This window comes from Orycteropus afer, unplaced genomic scaffold (assembly GCF_000298275.1).
Source record: "Orycteropus afer afer isolate SDZICR_OR568_19922 unplaced genomic scaffold, OryAfe1.0 scaffold00118, whole genome shotgun sequence".
NCBI classification, from domain to species: domain Eukaryota; kingdom Metazoa; phylum Chordata; class Mammalia; order Tubulidentata; family Orycteropodidae; genus Orycteropus; species Orycteropus afer.
In genome coordinates this window covers 5,780,626-5,797,471 of record NW_006921705.1, presented here as the reverse complement: position 1 = coordinate 5,797,471, position 16,846 = coordinate 5,780,626, and the positions used below count along the sequence as shown (strand labels likewise).

The 16,846-nt window shown below is 38.8% G+C and overlaps 1 protein-coding gene across 1 annotated transcript in view; it reads left to right on the top strand.

The window, feature by feature from the left end:
- Window positions 1-3,990: 3,990 nt before the first annotated feature.
- The window catches only part of ASAH2 (N-acylsphingosine amidohydrolase 2), an 88,809-nt gene continuing 75,953 nt past the window's right edge, over window positions 3,991-16,846 (top strand). Inside the window, 3 exon segments of the mRNA XM_007944043.1 lie at window positions 3,991-4,117; window positions 10,583-10,743; window positions 12,086-12,235. Coding sequence (XP_007942234.1) covers window positions 3,991-4,117; window positions 10,583-10,743; window positions 12,086-12,235 — 438 coding nt within the window.

Below are 16,846 nucleotides of genomic sequence, written 5' to 3'. Positions count from 1 at the left end.
GGAACTCCTCCTGATTTCACTTCTTAAAAAAAATTATTTACATTTAGAAAATGGAATGAAGTGGGATTTCCTCCTTCTTGAAAATGTTTGTAGAGCTACTAAAAACCTTGCATTTACAAAATAGTTCATAAAAAATTTTCCTCTGGATTGTACTAGAAGAGAGGGATAGGGACCAGTGAAAAGACATGGTACTCACTGTCATCCAATTGATTCCAACTCAGTGATCCCCTTGGGTTTCCAAAGCTGTCACTCTTTATGGAAGTAGATGGTTTCATCTTCCTTTTGTGGGATAAGACATAGTAGATGGTAATTAATCAGACTGGGTTTCTTTTCTGTGGTGATGTCATTGTTGTTGTTGTTATGTGCTGTAGAATTGGACCTGTCTCATAGTGACCTCTCCTTGGGTTTCCGAGGTGGTATCACTATGGAAGTAGATTTCCCAACCTTCCTTCCTTGGAGTGGCTGGTGGGTTTGAACCACCAGCCTTCTGGTTAGCAGTCAAACGCCCGTATGATACTGCCTTGGAAACCCAAAGAAGAGTCGGATCCTACTGGACAGCAGTGGGTGGGAGGAAGTTGGGACCAATTTGTTTAGCTCTAGATTTGAAGTTGTCCCAGCTATTGGTGATGAAGGTAATCATGGTTGTTATAAATGGATGAGGAAATCCTCCCAATAATCAGAAGCTTTGGGACGATATCTCAGTCTCCTTGTCTACTCCAAGATCAGCCCTACCTCTAAAGTGTCTGTTGTTAGACTGATCTTTAAACTCTGGCCCAGAGATTGTAACATCAAATGACTACAAAGATGAATAATGCTTATATGAATAATGCTCGCTGGATAGGAACAATAGCAAATTGGATAATGCACATGCCACCTAAAGGGAAGAGCAGCTACTGAGTTTTAGGAATTTCTTGGCACACGGAAATTCTGGCTCAATGTTGCCATATTTTATGAAAAATTTTAAGAGAAAATTTGAAGTTCCAGATCTGTATGTAAAATCTATATTTTATCTTGTTAACTAAGTTGATTTCAAATAAAAAAATTATCTGAGCCATACACATCTATTGGCAGCCAAGCGGCATATTAGCCACATGTTACCCATTTGGGGGAAGTCCTGGGATTCCAATCCCATTTCACAATTTAGAATTTCTAAAACATGGGCTTAAAAAATGGGGTCCTCAACTTCCATCTCTGATTCCACAAAGCTTTAATACTAGCTTTTACCCCTTTGTAAGGAGCTCTGGTGGCATAGTGCCTAAGGTATTTAACTGCTAACAGTGGTTCAAACCTACCAGCTACTCCGTGGAAGGAAGATGGAGTGATCTACTTCTATAAACATTTACTGCCTTGGAACCAATGAGGGTCACATGACTTGATATTGACTAGATGGTGGTAAGTTTTTGTTCTGTTTTGTTTGGGTCATATCCTTTTAAGAACAGGGAGGAGGACAGAGTTGGCTATTTTGGTGTCTAATGGTAAATGCTAACATTTTGTATCACTTACTATATTTTGTGAAACAAATAAAGTATTTTAGTGGCGCCATATCATCTTATTTTTATAGAAACACGAGAGATAGGCACCAAAATTATGATAGTTGCTTTCCTGTTTACTGATGGGAAAACTGAAACTCAGTGTCAGGGGAGGATTTCTAAAGATCACCCAATAAGTGGCAGAAATGAGATTTGAACTCTGGAGTCAGCCTTCAGAACCCAATTTCTTTTTCTTTTTTTTTTTATTTAAAGGCAATTTAATTATTGTATGTGAAATGCGATATTTATCATTTCAACTTAAATTTCCTTCTAGCTAGATTTAAAGAGAGAACTAGAATCTAAATATCAGAAAGCAAGCAGCTAATTATCAAAATGCTACACTAGGGAGGAAGGAAAGCTATCTAAACAAATCATGTAATGAAAACACCATAGAGTATCAGACTATAATATTTGCTTTACAAATGCATCCTTTGGCTGGTGGGCCATTCTCATTAGAGGAAAACTTAAAACAAGAACAACAATAACAAAAGGGAGAGATTCATACTAATACACTGAATTTTTAAGCTTGATAAAATGCATAATGATTTCTCTAAAGAGTCCTTTAATTGTCTGTAAAATTACTGGATTTGAAAATGAGTGTGTTTGTATCACTCCAATATAGTTTTTATGGGGTCAAGGCTCATCAACTCTACCAAATAAACATACTCACTCATGTAGCCCAAACAACAGTCACCTTGTATTTATAAACCAAATGGAAGGAAATGAGATGTAAGGGACTGTCAATCAATGTGTGCTAAGGAGGAGAGGAGGGTGGAGGCCTCATGGAGTGTCACTCCTCCCTGTCTCTTCCGCTATTCAAGCACGAAGGGCAATGGAAATATCTGCTGGGTTATGGTTAAATGCACATGATGATAGCCCAGTTGCCCAGTTGGTCTTTAAAAACACTTACATGCACACATTTTTCAGAACAGACTATTTTCTTGTTGTTTAGTCTGCTAACGTTTAATACCACTCTTGAGCTGGCTCATCGTGAGACACTGATTAAAATTGGTTCCCTCTGTGGTGTCTCTGATGCCAAGAATTAATTCCATTTGAAATAGAGATTTCCCTTTCTGCGCTCATTTTGCAATTTCCAAATTGGGTTTTCTTAATCAAGTTTTATGTTTTCAAGTTTTTGGAAGGAGAAAAAACAGAAGTTGGGGAGCATTATCGAAAGGAAAGAATTTTTCCCTCTGCTTAAAGTCAGTTCCCTATACTAAACATTTCCCTAACATACAAGAATTCTGTCTACAAAAGATCTCAAGCATCTAAGGCATATTAATCAGCTTGTTGAGCTTTCTTTCTTTTTTTTTTTTATTAGGATTTGGGTGAAGATTTACAGAGTAAATTCACTTTTCATACAGCAGTTCACATATACTTTGTCTCATGTCATTGACCAAAATTTACAATGCAGCAGCTCCCCTCCCACTTCCTCCCCATAGGTACCTCCTCCCAGTGTCCATCCCTTCATACTCTTCTGCACCCTGAGCTATCTCCCTGTGCATAAGCAGCCCTTCCTTCTCCCATGATTGTTCTCTCCAGGGCGTGTGTCTACTTGAGGTAAATGTTTAACTCACATGCCTGTACTTTGTTTGGCTGGAAACCACAGTTGTGGGCAGAACCCAATTTCTATCCACTATTTTATACTTCCTCCTGCTGCATTATACAAGCATTTAGCATCTATATTTTCTCTGGGTATTGATGGATTCTCCTCCTAAAATATCTTAAGGAATCTGTAAGGATATTTTCTGTAAACCATAGGAAAATTCTTTATTCCCATCCTTTGATATAAGATTTTTGATATGTGGGATCCTTCTGATCACTGAAGAGGGAAATTTAACTAATGCCTGGCTTGAGACCAGAGATGCCAATCCCCATGTCCATGCCACTTTCACATGAGGTAGTTGTTGAAAGTTAGAACATAGAGTTTAAAGGCCAACATGATGAGTTTCATCACCATGTGGACAAGTTAATTTTACTTAGTCCACGACCACAGAGCACAGCACTAACTCCATCTACCCATCTCTCAAGTACAAGCAGTGTGGGTTATCAGTCATCCCTTTTGACAGAAGTTCTCCCTGCCCAGTCCCATATACAGTGGCACCTACACAACATCATTGTCATAAATAAAAACAGTATGATATAGGGATGCAAATAGATTTTAACTCAATTACCAATGCCAAATGATAGGTGATCACTTCCAGGAGTAGCTCTGTGTTGAAGGATTCAGATACTATACCTGAGCTTATTAAGAAAGAGTGCTATAATTGATTGGTCTTGTCTGCCATGGGCTTGGGGTATAAAGCTAGTTGCAAGTATGCTCTGTACTTACCATCCTTGATACAGTCTATTAATATGAAAGAGCTAAGACATCTTAATCTTGGGAAGCTTGAAGAATGTAAATTTTAATTGGTGAATCTATAATTACTTCTTCTCCAATGCCTGCTTCATTACAGAAGAAATGGCCAAGCGCACCTTCTCCACATTGGAGTCGTTCCTAATTTTCCTCCTTGTAATGATGACTGCGATCACGGTGGCCCTTCTTAGTCTACTGTTTATCACCAGTGGGACCATTGAAAACCACAAAGGCAAGTGTCATGGGCTCTCTTGGATACTATTTTTAGGCTCTTGGGAAGTATCTTGATTTTTGGCGACACCAAGACAAAGAACAGTGTCTGTTGATGGTGCTAATAACTAGACAGTTCAGTGTGTACTGAAGTGACCTAGAATGGCCATCTCCTTCTACATTAATTGCCCTTTCTGCATTGATAGCAGTTTTTAACCAAGCTTACCTTTGTCTCCAAATAGCTGGTTGAAAGGCTTTCTGACAAGCACTTTTTTGCTTTTGTGTTTTCTGCTTATTGAAATATAGCTGAGAATTCTTCAAGGCCCAGTAACATGAGCTATCATTGTCACAAGGTTCTTTTGCTTCTCTTTACCTCTTCCTTGGCAGACATCACCTTCTCCTGAGGGCAAAAGGAGAGTGAAGGGCACACTGAATGGCAAATAGTCCATGGAAAGTTTTAGTGAAGGAGTCTCAAAATCAAATCCTTCTGAGGACCAATCAAGTTCTGTAGATAAGGTGGAGTGTAGGCAGCACAGAGGAAAGATAGTGGGTTCTGGTGAAACGGGACCCACTGTCCCTCTCTAGCATCAGCCGTTTGTTGTCACACATTTCAGATGTCCTGAATTTTCAAAAGAAGCTGGAATTGGGGCTTTTAGACATCTTCTGATTATTTTTTTAAATGTTGAGAATGAATTTTGGTTTTGAAAATTGTAAGTCACATTTGCAAGAATATTGAGCCCAAAGGTCTTTGATGGAAACTTGACCTCAGTGCTAATTTATATATCTGGAAAATAAGTAAAGAAGATGGGTGGGGATTGGAGGCTTTGATCATAACAAAGGGAGGGCTAGCCTTAGGCCAAATGGAGCAGGAGACAGCATTTTTTTTTTTTTAACCTCTGTTTCCCTTTTGTGGTCTCTTGTCTTTTCCATTGTACTCTCTACTATGTCTCTGTGCTTTGAATTCCCTGCACTCAGAGAAAAATTGAAGTTCTCTCTTCCAACTGTAGAGAGAGGAGGGTCTTGGAATGCTAGGAGTGAAAGGATCCTTAGGACTTATTAATTTAACATCTTTAATAGAGAATTAGGAGGCTAAGCCTCAGGAAGTTTATTAATACCTATAGTAACTATTCTTAGGAGCTCTGGTAGCACAGTGCCTAGGTTTGAACCTCCAGCCACTCCTCGGAAGGAAGATGGGGCAACTTACTTCCGTAGTGATACTGTCTTGGAAACCCAAGGAGGGGTCACTATGATTTGGGTCTGACTCGACGACACATAACAACAACAACAACAACAACAACATAGTAACTATTCTTATAGTAGCAGTTATAGTAGCATAGTACTACCACTGTGCTAGTCTTAGTGCCATTTTACATCTGGAAAATGAGATTGCAAGGAACTTGACTTTGGCTATGTGACTTGATTTATCTTTCTTTGGCACCATTTCTTACCTTTGTACCAATGAGGCAAAAGCAAAAGTGTCTGCTTTCTTCCCTGCAAACTTAGTGTTGTGTAGAAAACATGGGCTTGAGAGTGAGGAGACTTGGACTCTAACTCCCATCTAGGATGTGGTCAAAAGCATATCAGATTCAGAGTCTGAGAATGTAGGTTGGCATCTGATTCATCACATGTTCTCCCCGAAATCTCAGTGAAGTCACTTCTCTGGGCTTTAGTTGTCTCATTTGTAAAATGGGAAAGGTTGGACTAGGTGATCTCTAAATTTTCTAGAGCTCCAAAATTCTAGTATTCCAGAAAGAAAGAGTCAGCTCTTAATCTCTTGCCTAAATACTTTCTAAACACTAATGATTGTGACATTGACACTTGTCACCTTGGCCACCTTTGGATGTTTTTCTAGGAGAAACAAATAAAGAAGAAAGCAAAGAAAAGGTCTAAACATGTAAATAAAACCATAGCTGTGCATTAGTGATTGTTCTAAATTATTAATATATATTAACATATTTAGTATTCATAACAACCCTAAAAAGTAGTACGATATTATTATCTTGAATTTATAGGTGAAAAAATTGAGGTAAAATAGGTTAATTTGTTCAGCCACTAAGTGGTAGAGTCAGGTTTCAAACCCAGGCTTGTTTTCCAGCACTGCACTCCTAATCTCTATGCCCATCTGCCTCCCCAGATATTCATGTGTGTGTGTGTGTGTGAGTGTGTGTATTATCAATATGTATATGAAAAACTAGTTGATGTCAACTCTGACTCATGGTAATGGCCTGTGTGTAGAACTGTGCTCCGCAGGGTTTTTGAAGGCTGATTTTAAGAAGTACTTTGCTAGACTTGTCTTCTGCAGCACCTCTGGATGCACTTGAACTTCCAACATCTTAGTGAGCAACTGAGAATGTTAACCATTTGTACCACCCATGGACTCCATAGTATATATACATATACATTAATATGGAATAATTAAAGTAAGGGGGAACTATATCAACAAGTGTGAAATGACTTCAGACACATGAAGAATGAAAGTCTACAGAAGATGGAAGAGGATCAGCACAGGGAAGGGAGAGCTGTCTTCTTAAATATGTGAGGTTGAACTGGATCTAGATGTGATGGAAATGGAACAAGCATGAGGAGCTGGTGAAAAGGAAAGGAGTGAAGTCTCCAGATGGAGAAAATGATAGAAACCAATCCCCAGAGGCTGGGTTTGGTAGGTTGTGTGCCAAGGACCTGGCACTTAAGTTGTTTGGCTGAGAACAAAAGAGCAGGGTAAGTGAGTAAAGGGGGATGAGTTTGACAGGAAATGGTTTGTAGTGAGAAATTGAAAGATATCTTACTGTCACTCCAAGAAAGATCCTGCTTAAGAATATGATATAAAATGGATTCCTGAAGATGCTTCTCACCCTATATTTTAAATGTTGTTGTTGTTGTTATGTGCTGTTGAGTTGGACCCAACTCATAGCGATCCCTCCTTGGGTTTCTGAGGTAGTATCACTTTGGAAGTAGATTGTCCAACCTTCCTTCTGAAGAGTGGCTGATAAATAAGAGATAATATGCAAAGATTATTCCTTAGGAACCTAAACTCATGTGGTCTAATCACTCAGCCAACACCACTAATTAAATGGGCTGAAATACTGTGTTTTCACATCTGTCAGTTTGTCATTCTGTAGTGGCTTATTGTTGCTGTGAAGCTGGAAGCTATGCCACTGGTATTTCGATACCAGCAGGATCACCAATGGTGGACAAGTTTCAGTGGAGCTTCTGTACAAACAGACTGGGAAGAAGGACAGCATCATCTACTTCTGAAAAAGTTGGCCAATGAAAACCTTATGAATAGCAGTGAAACCTTGTCTGATATAGTGCTAGAAGATAAGTCCTTGAGGTTGGAAGACACTCAAAATGCAATTGGGGAAGAGCTGCCTTCTGAAAGTTGAGTCAACCTTAATGACATGAATGGAAAAGCTTTCAGGACCTCCATTTGTTGATAGAGCACAACTCAAAATGGGAAGAAACAGCTTCAAACATTAATTAATAATCAGAACATAGAATGTATGAAGTATGAATCTGGGAAAATTGAAAGTTGTAAAAAATGAAATGGAACACATAAAGAGCAATTTAATGGGCATTAATAAGCTGAAATGGACCAGTATTGGCCATTTTGAATCAGTTAATCATATGGTCTACTATGCTGGGAATGACAAATTGAAGAGGAATGAAGGTCATCGTCAAAAAGAAAATCTCAAGATCTGTCCTGAAGTACAGTGCTGTCAGTAGATAATATCCATATGTCTATAAAGAAAAAGTCAGGCAGAAGGTTGGGCAATCTACTTCCGTAGTGATACTGCCTTGGAAACCCAAGGAGAGGTCGCTATGAGTCGGGTCCGAATTACTGGCACATAACAATAACAACAATAAAGAAGAAGAGCTAATACTATTATTCAAATTCACACACCAACCACTAAAATCAAAGATGAAGAAATTGAAGATTTTTACTCTCTACAGTCTGAAATAGACCAAACATGAAGTAAGATGTATTGATTATTACTGGTGATTGGAATGTGACAGTTGGAAACAAAGAAGAATCATTGGTGGTTGGAAAATATGGTCTTGGTGATAGAAATGATGTTTTAGATCACGTGGTAGAATTTTGCAAGACAAATGACTTGCTCATTACAAATACTTTTTTCAGCAACATAAACTGTAGCTATACACATGGAGATTGCCACATGAAATACACAGGAATCAAATTGATTACATCGGTGGAAAGAGGTGATAGAGAAGCTCAATATCATCCATCAAATCAAGGCCAGGAGCTGACTGCCAAACAGACCATCAATTACTCATATGTAAGTTCAAGTTGAACTGAAGAAAATTAAAACAAGCCCATGAGACTTAAAAGATGATGATTATATCCCACCTGAATATAGAGACCATCTGAAGAATAGATTTGATGCATTGAACACCAGTGACTGAAGACCAGATGAGTTGTTGGGATGACATCAAGGACATCATACATGAAGGAAGTAAAAGGTCATTAAAAAGACAGGAAAGAAAACAAAGACCAAAGTGGATATCAGAAGAGACTCTGAAACTTGCCCTTGAACAGAGAGCCTCTGAAACAAATGGAAAAAATGATGAGATAAAAGACCTGAACAGAAAATTTCAAAGGGCAGCTTGAGAAGACAAATTTATATTATAATTAAATGTGCAAAGACCTGGAGTTAGAAAACCAAAAGGGAAGAACACGTTCAGCATTTCTCAAGCTGAAATAGTTTAAGAAAATATTCAAGCTCCTCGATGCAATATTGAGGGATTCTAGGGGGAAAACATTGACCAATGTAGGAAACATCAAAAGAAGATGGAAGGAACCCACAGAGTCATTATACCAAAAAGAATTGGTCTATATTCAACCATTTCAGGAGGTAGCATATAATCAAGAACCAATAGTATTGAAGGAGGAAGTTCAAATTCCACTGAAGGCAAGGAGGAGAAATAAGGCTCCAGGATTTAATGAGGAGTTCTGGTGGCATAGTGCCTAAGTCATTTGACTGCTAACCAGAAGGCTGGCTGTTCAAACCCACCAGCCACTCCTCGGAAGGAAGGTTTGGCAATCTACTTCTGTAGTGATACAGCCTCAGAAACCCAAAGAGGGGTCGCTATGAGTTGGATCCGACTAAATGGCAGTGGGTTGTGTTGGTTGGGAGGATGTGATGGAATACCCATTGAGATGTTTCAACAAATGGATGCAGTACTGGAAGAGCTCATTGATTTGTGCCAAGAAATTTGGAAGACAGCTACATGGCCAACCAACTGGAAGAGATTCATATTTGTGCCCATTTCAAAGAAGGAGATCCACCAGAATGTGGAAATTATAAAACAATGTCATTAATATCACATACAAGTAAAATTTTGCTGAAGATAATTAAAAAATGATTGCAGCAGTATTTTAACAGGGAACTTTCAGAAACTCAAGCTGTATTCAGAAGAGGATGTGAAATGAGAGATATCATTGATGATGTCAGATAGATCTTGGCTGAAAGCAAAGAATACCAGAAAGATATTTACCTGTGTTTTATTGACTATGCAAAGACATTTGACTGTGTGGAGCATAACAAATTATGGATAACATTGCAAAGAATGGGAATATTCCAGAACACTTAATTGAGCTCATCACGAGGAACCTGGACATAGACCAGGATGTTGTTGTTCGAACAGAACAAGGGGATATTGTTGTTATGTGCTGTCGAGTTGGCCTCGACTCATAGCGACCCCTCCTTGGGTTTCCAAGGCAGTATCACTATGGAAGTAGGATTGCCCAACCTTCCTTCTGAGGAGTGGCTGGTGGGTTTGAACTGCCAGCCTTCTGGTTAGCAGTCAAGTGCTTTAGCCACTATGCTACCAGAGCTCCTATTAGATGGTTTAAAATCAGGAAGAGTGTGTGTCAGGGTTGTATCCTTTCACCATAATTATTCATTCTTTATGCTGAGCAAATAACCCAAGAAGCTGGAATATATGAAGAAGAATGCAGCATCCAGATTGGAGGAAGACTAGAGTGCATCTAACCCAAGCCACAGTATGCCTCATATGCGTGTGAAAGCTGGACAATGAATAAGGAAGATAGAGGAAGAGTTGATGCCTTTTAATTGTGGTGTTGGTGAAGAATACTGAAAATACCGTGGACTGCCAAAAGAACAGACAAATCTGTCCTGGAAGAAGTGCAGCTGGAATGCTCATCAGAAGTGAGAATGCCCAAACTTCATCTCAAATACTCTGGTCATATTATCAGAAGGGACCAGTCCTTGGGAAGGATAGCATGGGGACTGGTAATGTAGAGGGTCAGCGAAAAAGGGGAAGACCCTTTATGAGACGGATTCCTGGAGTGGCTGCAACAATGGGCTCAAGAACTGTGAGGGTGGCACAGGACTGGGTAGTGTTTCATTCTGTTGTACATAGGGTCACTATGAGTCAGAGCCAATTTGACAGCACCTAACAACAACAGCAACAACATTGTTTGAAAAATGTCTAACTCTTTGTTTAGATTCAGGAGTCCATGATTTTCCAGCCACCAACAGCCCCATCACCACTCAAGCTTCTCTACTGACTTACACCTCAGAGCCTCCACTGCTTCAGAACTTCAGTGGCTACCGTATTGGTGTTGGGCGAGCTGACTGCACAGGACAAGTATCAGATATCAATTTGGTAGGTAAAGGACGGGATTCTCAAGTAGACAGCAAAATAAGTAATTTTATTATTTTGCATCCCACATTGATTTCTGATTATTACATCATCATCATCTTCTAGCTTTTCTATTGACTTCACTGCTGTACTATATAGAAGAGAGACTTTTTATGCATCCACAATGCCATTGTAATTTCTATGGGCTGTTTTTTTATAAGTGGAAGTGACAAGCTGGTAAACTCTACTACAGATAGTAGACAGGTACCATAGATGACTAACACAGACCACTGTAAGATGATAATGTAAATCCTCAGCTTGCAGGACAGTAGCAAGTGGTGGGGACTATGATAACACTAGGAAGTGACCTAGCTGATTGTTGCCATGTAAGAACGTGGTCTCAGAGTTGCCATATTTTCCATTTTTACAAAAGAAGCCAGAAAAATCTATAAAGATTTGAAGATTTATATCTCTTAATTTAAAAGCATAGACAACCCTAGTTAAATCTGGAACCTAGTATGCCAACATTTTGGAAGCCAAATAAAAACATTTTTATGAGTTGGGTGTGATCTATTCCTTTTAGGATGCTACTTCTTAGTTTTGAGGGTAGAAATACCTATTTATATGAACCCTTTCCTAGGAAACCATAGCAAAAGCTTGTCCAATGGCATTTTCTCCCTTCTACCATATAATTTTTAAATTCCAAGAACTATTCCCTGCTGTTTTTTAAAAATGACTCTGAAATGTGAACTGAAATCATCACTCACATGAGTGGTAAAGAAAGTGGTAGAGGGAGCATTCTGAAGACCTGCGTGCAACTCTGGGTTTTAGGTGATGATGAGACAGGTAACTTGACTTAGGGAGGGACAGTATGGCAAAAGCCAGGGTGAGGAATTCTCAGCAAGGATCAGCACTTTTTTTCAGGAAAAAATCACATACCAAACAACCAAAGTGAAGTTGCCTTCAGTCTTCAGGACATTTCTGGGCAATGTGGGGTGAAAGAAGGGAAAATATTCCCTTCTGTAATACTTTACAGGTAAGAGAAAAGATTCTATTTCACAGAATAGAAAGATCCCACAAAGTTTCCACTATAATCACGGAATAACTGAGCCACCCCAGCTATCTCATTGCTCAGAAAGCCAGTGAATAGCTTCTGTCGTCTTGATCAATACGTTGACATTATGTTTTTCTACACTTAAGATTGAAGCCTCTTTTATGATTTGGCTGCATTACTGAAAACACATATATTATTATCTCACTTGGAGCCACAGTGGCATATGGATTGTTCTTTGTCATTAGTAGCTCTTTATGTATGGTTGTGCAGATGAATGAGACAGAACAGCTCTGATTTTCTCTTCCTCTTTAGATGGGCTATAGCAAAGCTGGCCAGAATGCGCGGGGCATCCTCACAAGGCTATACAGCCGTGCCTTCATTATAGCAGAACCTGATGGGTCAAATAGAATTGTGTTTGTCAGCATTGACATAGGCATGGTGTCCCAAAGACTCAGGCTGGAGGTAAGTGTTTGCAGGGAGAAGGTTGGCATGATTTAAAAGAAAAGTCCATGGGTGAAGTGCAAATGCATTTTTGGTTTCTTATCCATGAGTTTCTACTACCCTCACATCATAAGCTCTTGACAATGAAGCATGCAACTGCATGAGGACAATGCTCCTCATTATTTTGTTCTAAGCTATGCTGATCAAAACTTACTTTCAGTTAGACTGGTGGTTCATTATCATTATTAATGCTAATTTTTTTTATGAGAGTGTATTATGTTCTAGATGACCTTCACATAAATTTTCTCATTTAATCCTCCTTGTAGAAGGTTGAAGATGTCATTTAATCACTAATCTTTTCCTCAACTTCTTAGACAATTGAGGCAAGGACCCAGATGAGAATTAAAACACAACACTGAAATGAGGTTGGCCGTGAGCTGGTAATTACTAAACCTGGGGAATAGGCACAGGGAGGTTCATGATCTTATTCTGATTACCTTTGTTTGAGTTTTTCCATAATAAATGTTTAAAAAGAGTACAATACCGACTCTCTTAATTTTTAAACTGAATTGTAGAATACTGTAGGTTCTTTTATAATTTTCCCAAAATTTACATCTTGATAACAAAATGAGATCATCAGAAAGTGCCATGTAAGGTCCTGGATTGCCTTAGACATGTAAGGGACAGGGAGAGAGAGAATGAGAGAGAGAAGAGGAAAATCGAGACAGGGGCAAGAGAGAAGGAAAAATAAAATAACAGAGTGACAGACACAAATAGACTTTCAGATCTATCTGTCTAAGCCAAGTGCTAGGCTATGACCTGGGAGCTCTGGTGATGTAGTGCCTAAAGCATTTGACTGCTAACCAGAAGGCTGGTGGTTCAAACCTACCAGCCACTCCTTGGAAGGAAGATTGGATGATCTACTTCTGTAGATATATGCCTTGGAAACTCAAGGAGGGGTTGCTGTGGGTTGATGGCAGGAAGTTTGGCTTGGTTTTGGAGGCTACGACCCAGTTATATTCTTTGCGTAGGATCAGATCACAGGAAGAGAATATGCTCTGCTTATTCATACATATTCATGGGTGTGAGGACTATGAGTCTGCAGCAGGGCCAGATTAAGGCACATGAGGACACTAAACACTGATAATATATGCTGCCTCCTCCTCTGCTTACTCACACATTCGACTGAGATGTGTGAGTTATACACACACTCACACACACATGTGTGTGTTTATGTCTTAGATATCTATGATGTAACTTCTTTTTAAATGTGACTATAATACTAGTCATTGAACACAGAAGTGGTGTATGCTATTTTAGCAGAATGAGATCACCTGGATTGTAAAATTTTTGGTGGATGTGGGGTACAAAGATTTTTACTATATACCACATTTTCTGCACAAAGAATTTTCCACATATTCTACAACAAAGAAAATGAATCAGTGAACTTAATTGTTTCAACAGTCAATGTATAATTCTGTTCATCTCCCACCAGGAAAAATTGACTTTCACCAATTTTGCTTTTAATGGATCATGCTTCAATTGTGCTGGTTGTTTGGTAAAAAATACTATAATTACAAGTGAACAAATAAGTAATATCAAGCACTGTGTCCCATGCAACAGACAATAAAAAATGAAACTCACTTGATACATAAATTAAAACTTTTTGTGTTAGGTAAATATTAATATTTCCTGTAGTTTTAGATGTTTGCTATGTTAGTATTATATTAAATTATTCCCATAGATGTTTGCTATGTTAGTATTATATTAAATTATTAACATTACATTACAGGTATGTTATATTGCATCTGTCTATATGCCAAACATATTTTAAAATTAAAGTTACAAATATTATCGTTTACAAAACTTAGGCTATAACTTTGTATGTAAATGCTATTGTTAAAAATAATTTGGTTGAATTCCTTGCAATGGTCGAGTTATTTGAGTTCTCTCTGTTTTGCATGTCATCTGGGATTGGAGTTCCCAATGGTTATTTACTGGGACATGTGCAAGAGCATACTCTTGCATTTATATCAAGGCAAAGGGCACTGCTGGCCCTCCTGTCTGGAGTTGCTGGATCAGCGCACATGGATGTATAAGATGGTTCTCTCAAAGTGGATCAGAGAACTGTTATCTACTACTGTAATCTATTTTTACCCAGTAACTACTCATGTTGGATTCAGTTGCATATTGGATGAATGTAGTGAGAGTTAAACTCAACAGCACACCATCGCCTCTTGTTTATTAGAAAGAAATTGTATATTTCCAAGAGATATGCCATGATATGGTATTTCATTTGCATGGGAGGGCAACCATAGGAGAAATATATCAGTGAAGATGTCAAAGTGGTGGGGGCTTCATAGCTCAAACAAACTTAAGCTCAGGTGCTCTTGTGACCCTGCATGAACTTTATTTCTGGCTGGCACATTCTCACACACTGGAGCTGGTATCAGTTTCATTTTGTGCCCTACCAGTTCCTTTCCACTGTGTGCTTGCCTTTCTTTGTGCCTCGTCTTCTTTGGCATATACGGGTCTCTGCTTCAGACAACTGGTGCCCGGTTTTGTTGATGCCCTAAACACTTGCTTACCTCACTTATCAGATAATCTGTTCCTGGTCTGGAGCACTCACGATAATTTCCATTAAATGTCAATCATGCATTGTCATATTCAATCAACTTTACCTATTAAACATTGTGTTCCTGCTGTTGGGTGAAGGAGTCGGGGCAAGGGGAGCTAAAAACATTTCTTTCATATTGCTCCCTCTTGGGGAGTGCAGTGGAAGCCTCTCACATCTATGAAAACATGAGGGGTCAAAAGAAAAGAAAACTCTAAACCTGTTTCTGTCAAATCAATTCTGACTCATGGGGACCTTATGTGTTTTAGAGTAGAATGGCACTCTGGGGTTTTCAATGGCTGTGATCTTTTGGCATTAGATCGCCAGGCCTTTATTTAAGGTGTTTCTGGGTGGATTTAATCCATCAACCTTTTGGTTAGTAGCCAAGTACTTAACTGTTTGTGTCACTCAGGGACTCCTTAAATGAGGAGCAGAGGGTTGTCTTTCCCTCCCCTACACTCAAAACAAACCTTGAAGTGGATCTTTTATCCTTATTTTATGAATGAAAAAACGGAGTCTTAAAGAGGTTAAATAATTTCCCCAAATTCACACAGGAAATGGTAGACTGGATTCTAAACATGGGCATGTCTGATCCCAGACCGCACATTCTTAAAAGTGACATTAACCTGTTTTCTTGGGGTGAAAATGTTTTGACCACCTGCTTTTTACAAGACACATTGCTAGTTACTTCATGGGACATGCAGTTCTGTGAGTCATAGTCTATGTCCTCCTAGGAGCTTACTATCTAGTTGTGGGAGATAGGAGGAAAGACTGTAGCAGAAATTCACAGATAGCTGTAATTCACTGAAGAGTAAAGTACAATGGTGTATTAGTTATCTATTACTGTGTCACAATTACATCAAAATGATAGCAGTTTAAAACAAGAAACATTTATCTCACATGTTCGTAAGTCAGGAATTGGCTTAGCTGAGTCATTCTGCCTTAGGGTATCTCTTAAAATTGCAATCCAGATGTCAGCCAAAGTCTTGACCAGGGCTGAAATATCTGCTTCTAAGAGGTATCACTCATGTGGCTGTTGGCATGAGGCCTCAGCTCCTTACTATGTGAGCCTCTCCATATCCTTATGGTATGACAGCTGGCTTCCCTTAAGGTGAAGAACTGAGAGAGAAAGCAAGGAGGAAGCCACAGTACATTTTATGATCTGGGTTTAGGAATTATGTGCCATCACTTTCTTTGAAGGTAGTCACAAAGTCTTGCCAATACTCAAAGGTAAGAAAAGGAACCTTCACCTCTGAAAGGGAGGAGTGTTAAAGAATTTATGCACATACAGTTTTGTTTTTTTTTTTAAATAACTATCATAAAAGGAGGGTCAAGCAGTAGAAATTAAGAATAAGGTTTCATAGAGGAAATGACATGCAAATGGGCAGAAGTTTGAATGGTTAGATACCAAATAGAGAAGACACGATGAGCAAAAGCACAAAGGAGAGATGTAGACTCTTAATGGAACAGGCAGGAGTTCTATTAATACGTACATAGGTGTGTAGTTGGCGATATATCTGGAAGGTGACTTGGTTCTAATTATGGAGGACCTGAGATGCCGCATTGTTTTTTTAATTCTGTGGGTTATCAGGAGTCTTAGGAAACTTTGAGTTTGTGGATGATATAAATACAGTTTTGCTTTAGCATGATTAATTAGACAGTGATGTGTGATGTGGAATGGAATAGAGTGGAACATATAAATTAGCAGATTCTTTCAATTAATATCCAGACTGTATTGATGAGAATCCAGTTAGGAAAACAATAACTACCACACTACGTATTTCAAAGAGTGTTTAAACAGGATAATAATTTTACAAGGAGTTGAAAGACCAAAAGACCAAAAAAAAAAAAAAAAAAAAAAAAACTAGGAAAAAGCACAGAGAGAGCTTTAACTGTGTCTGGCTATTTCCTCAGCATCATGTAAGGTTGACCCAAGTGCCTTAAACCAACAGAGTGGCAGTAAGACTGGATGGTGGAAAGAGGTAAAATTAAATGCTACTGGGATCTGGGAATGAATA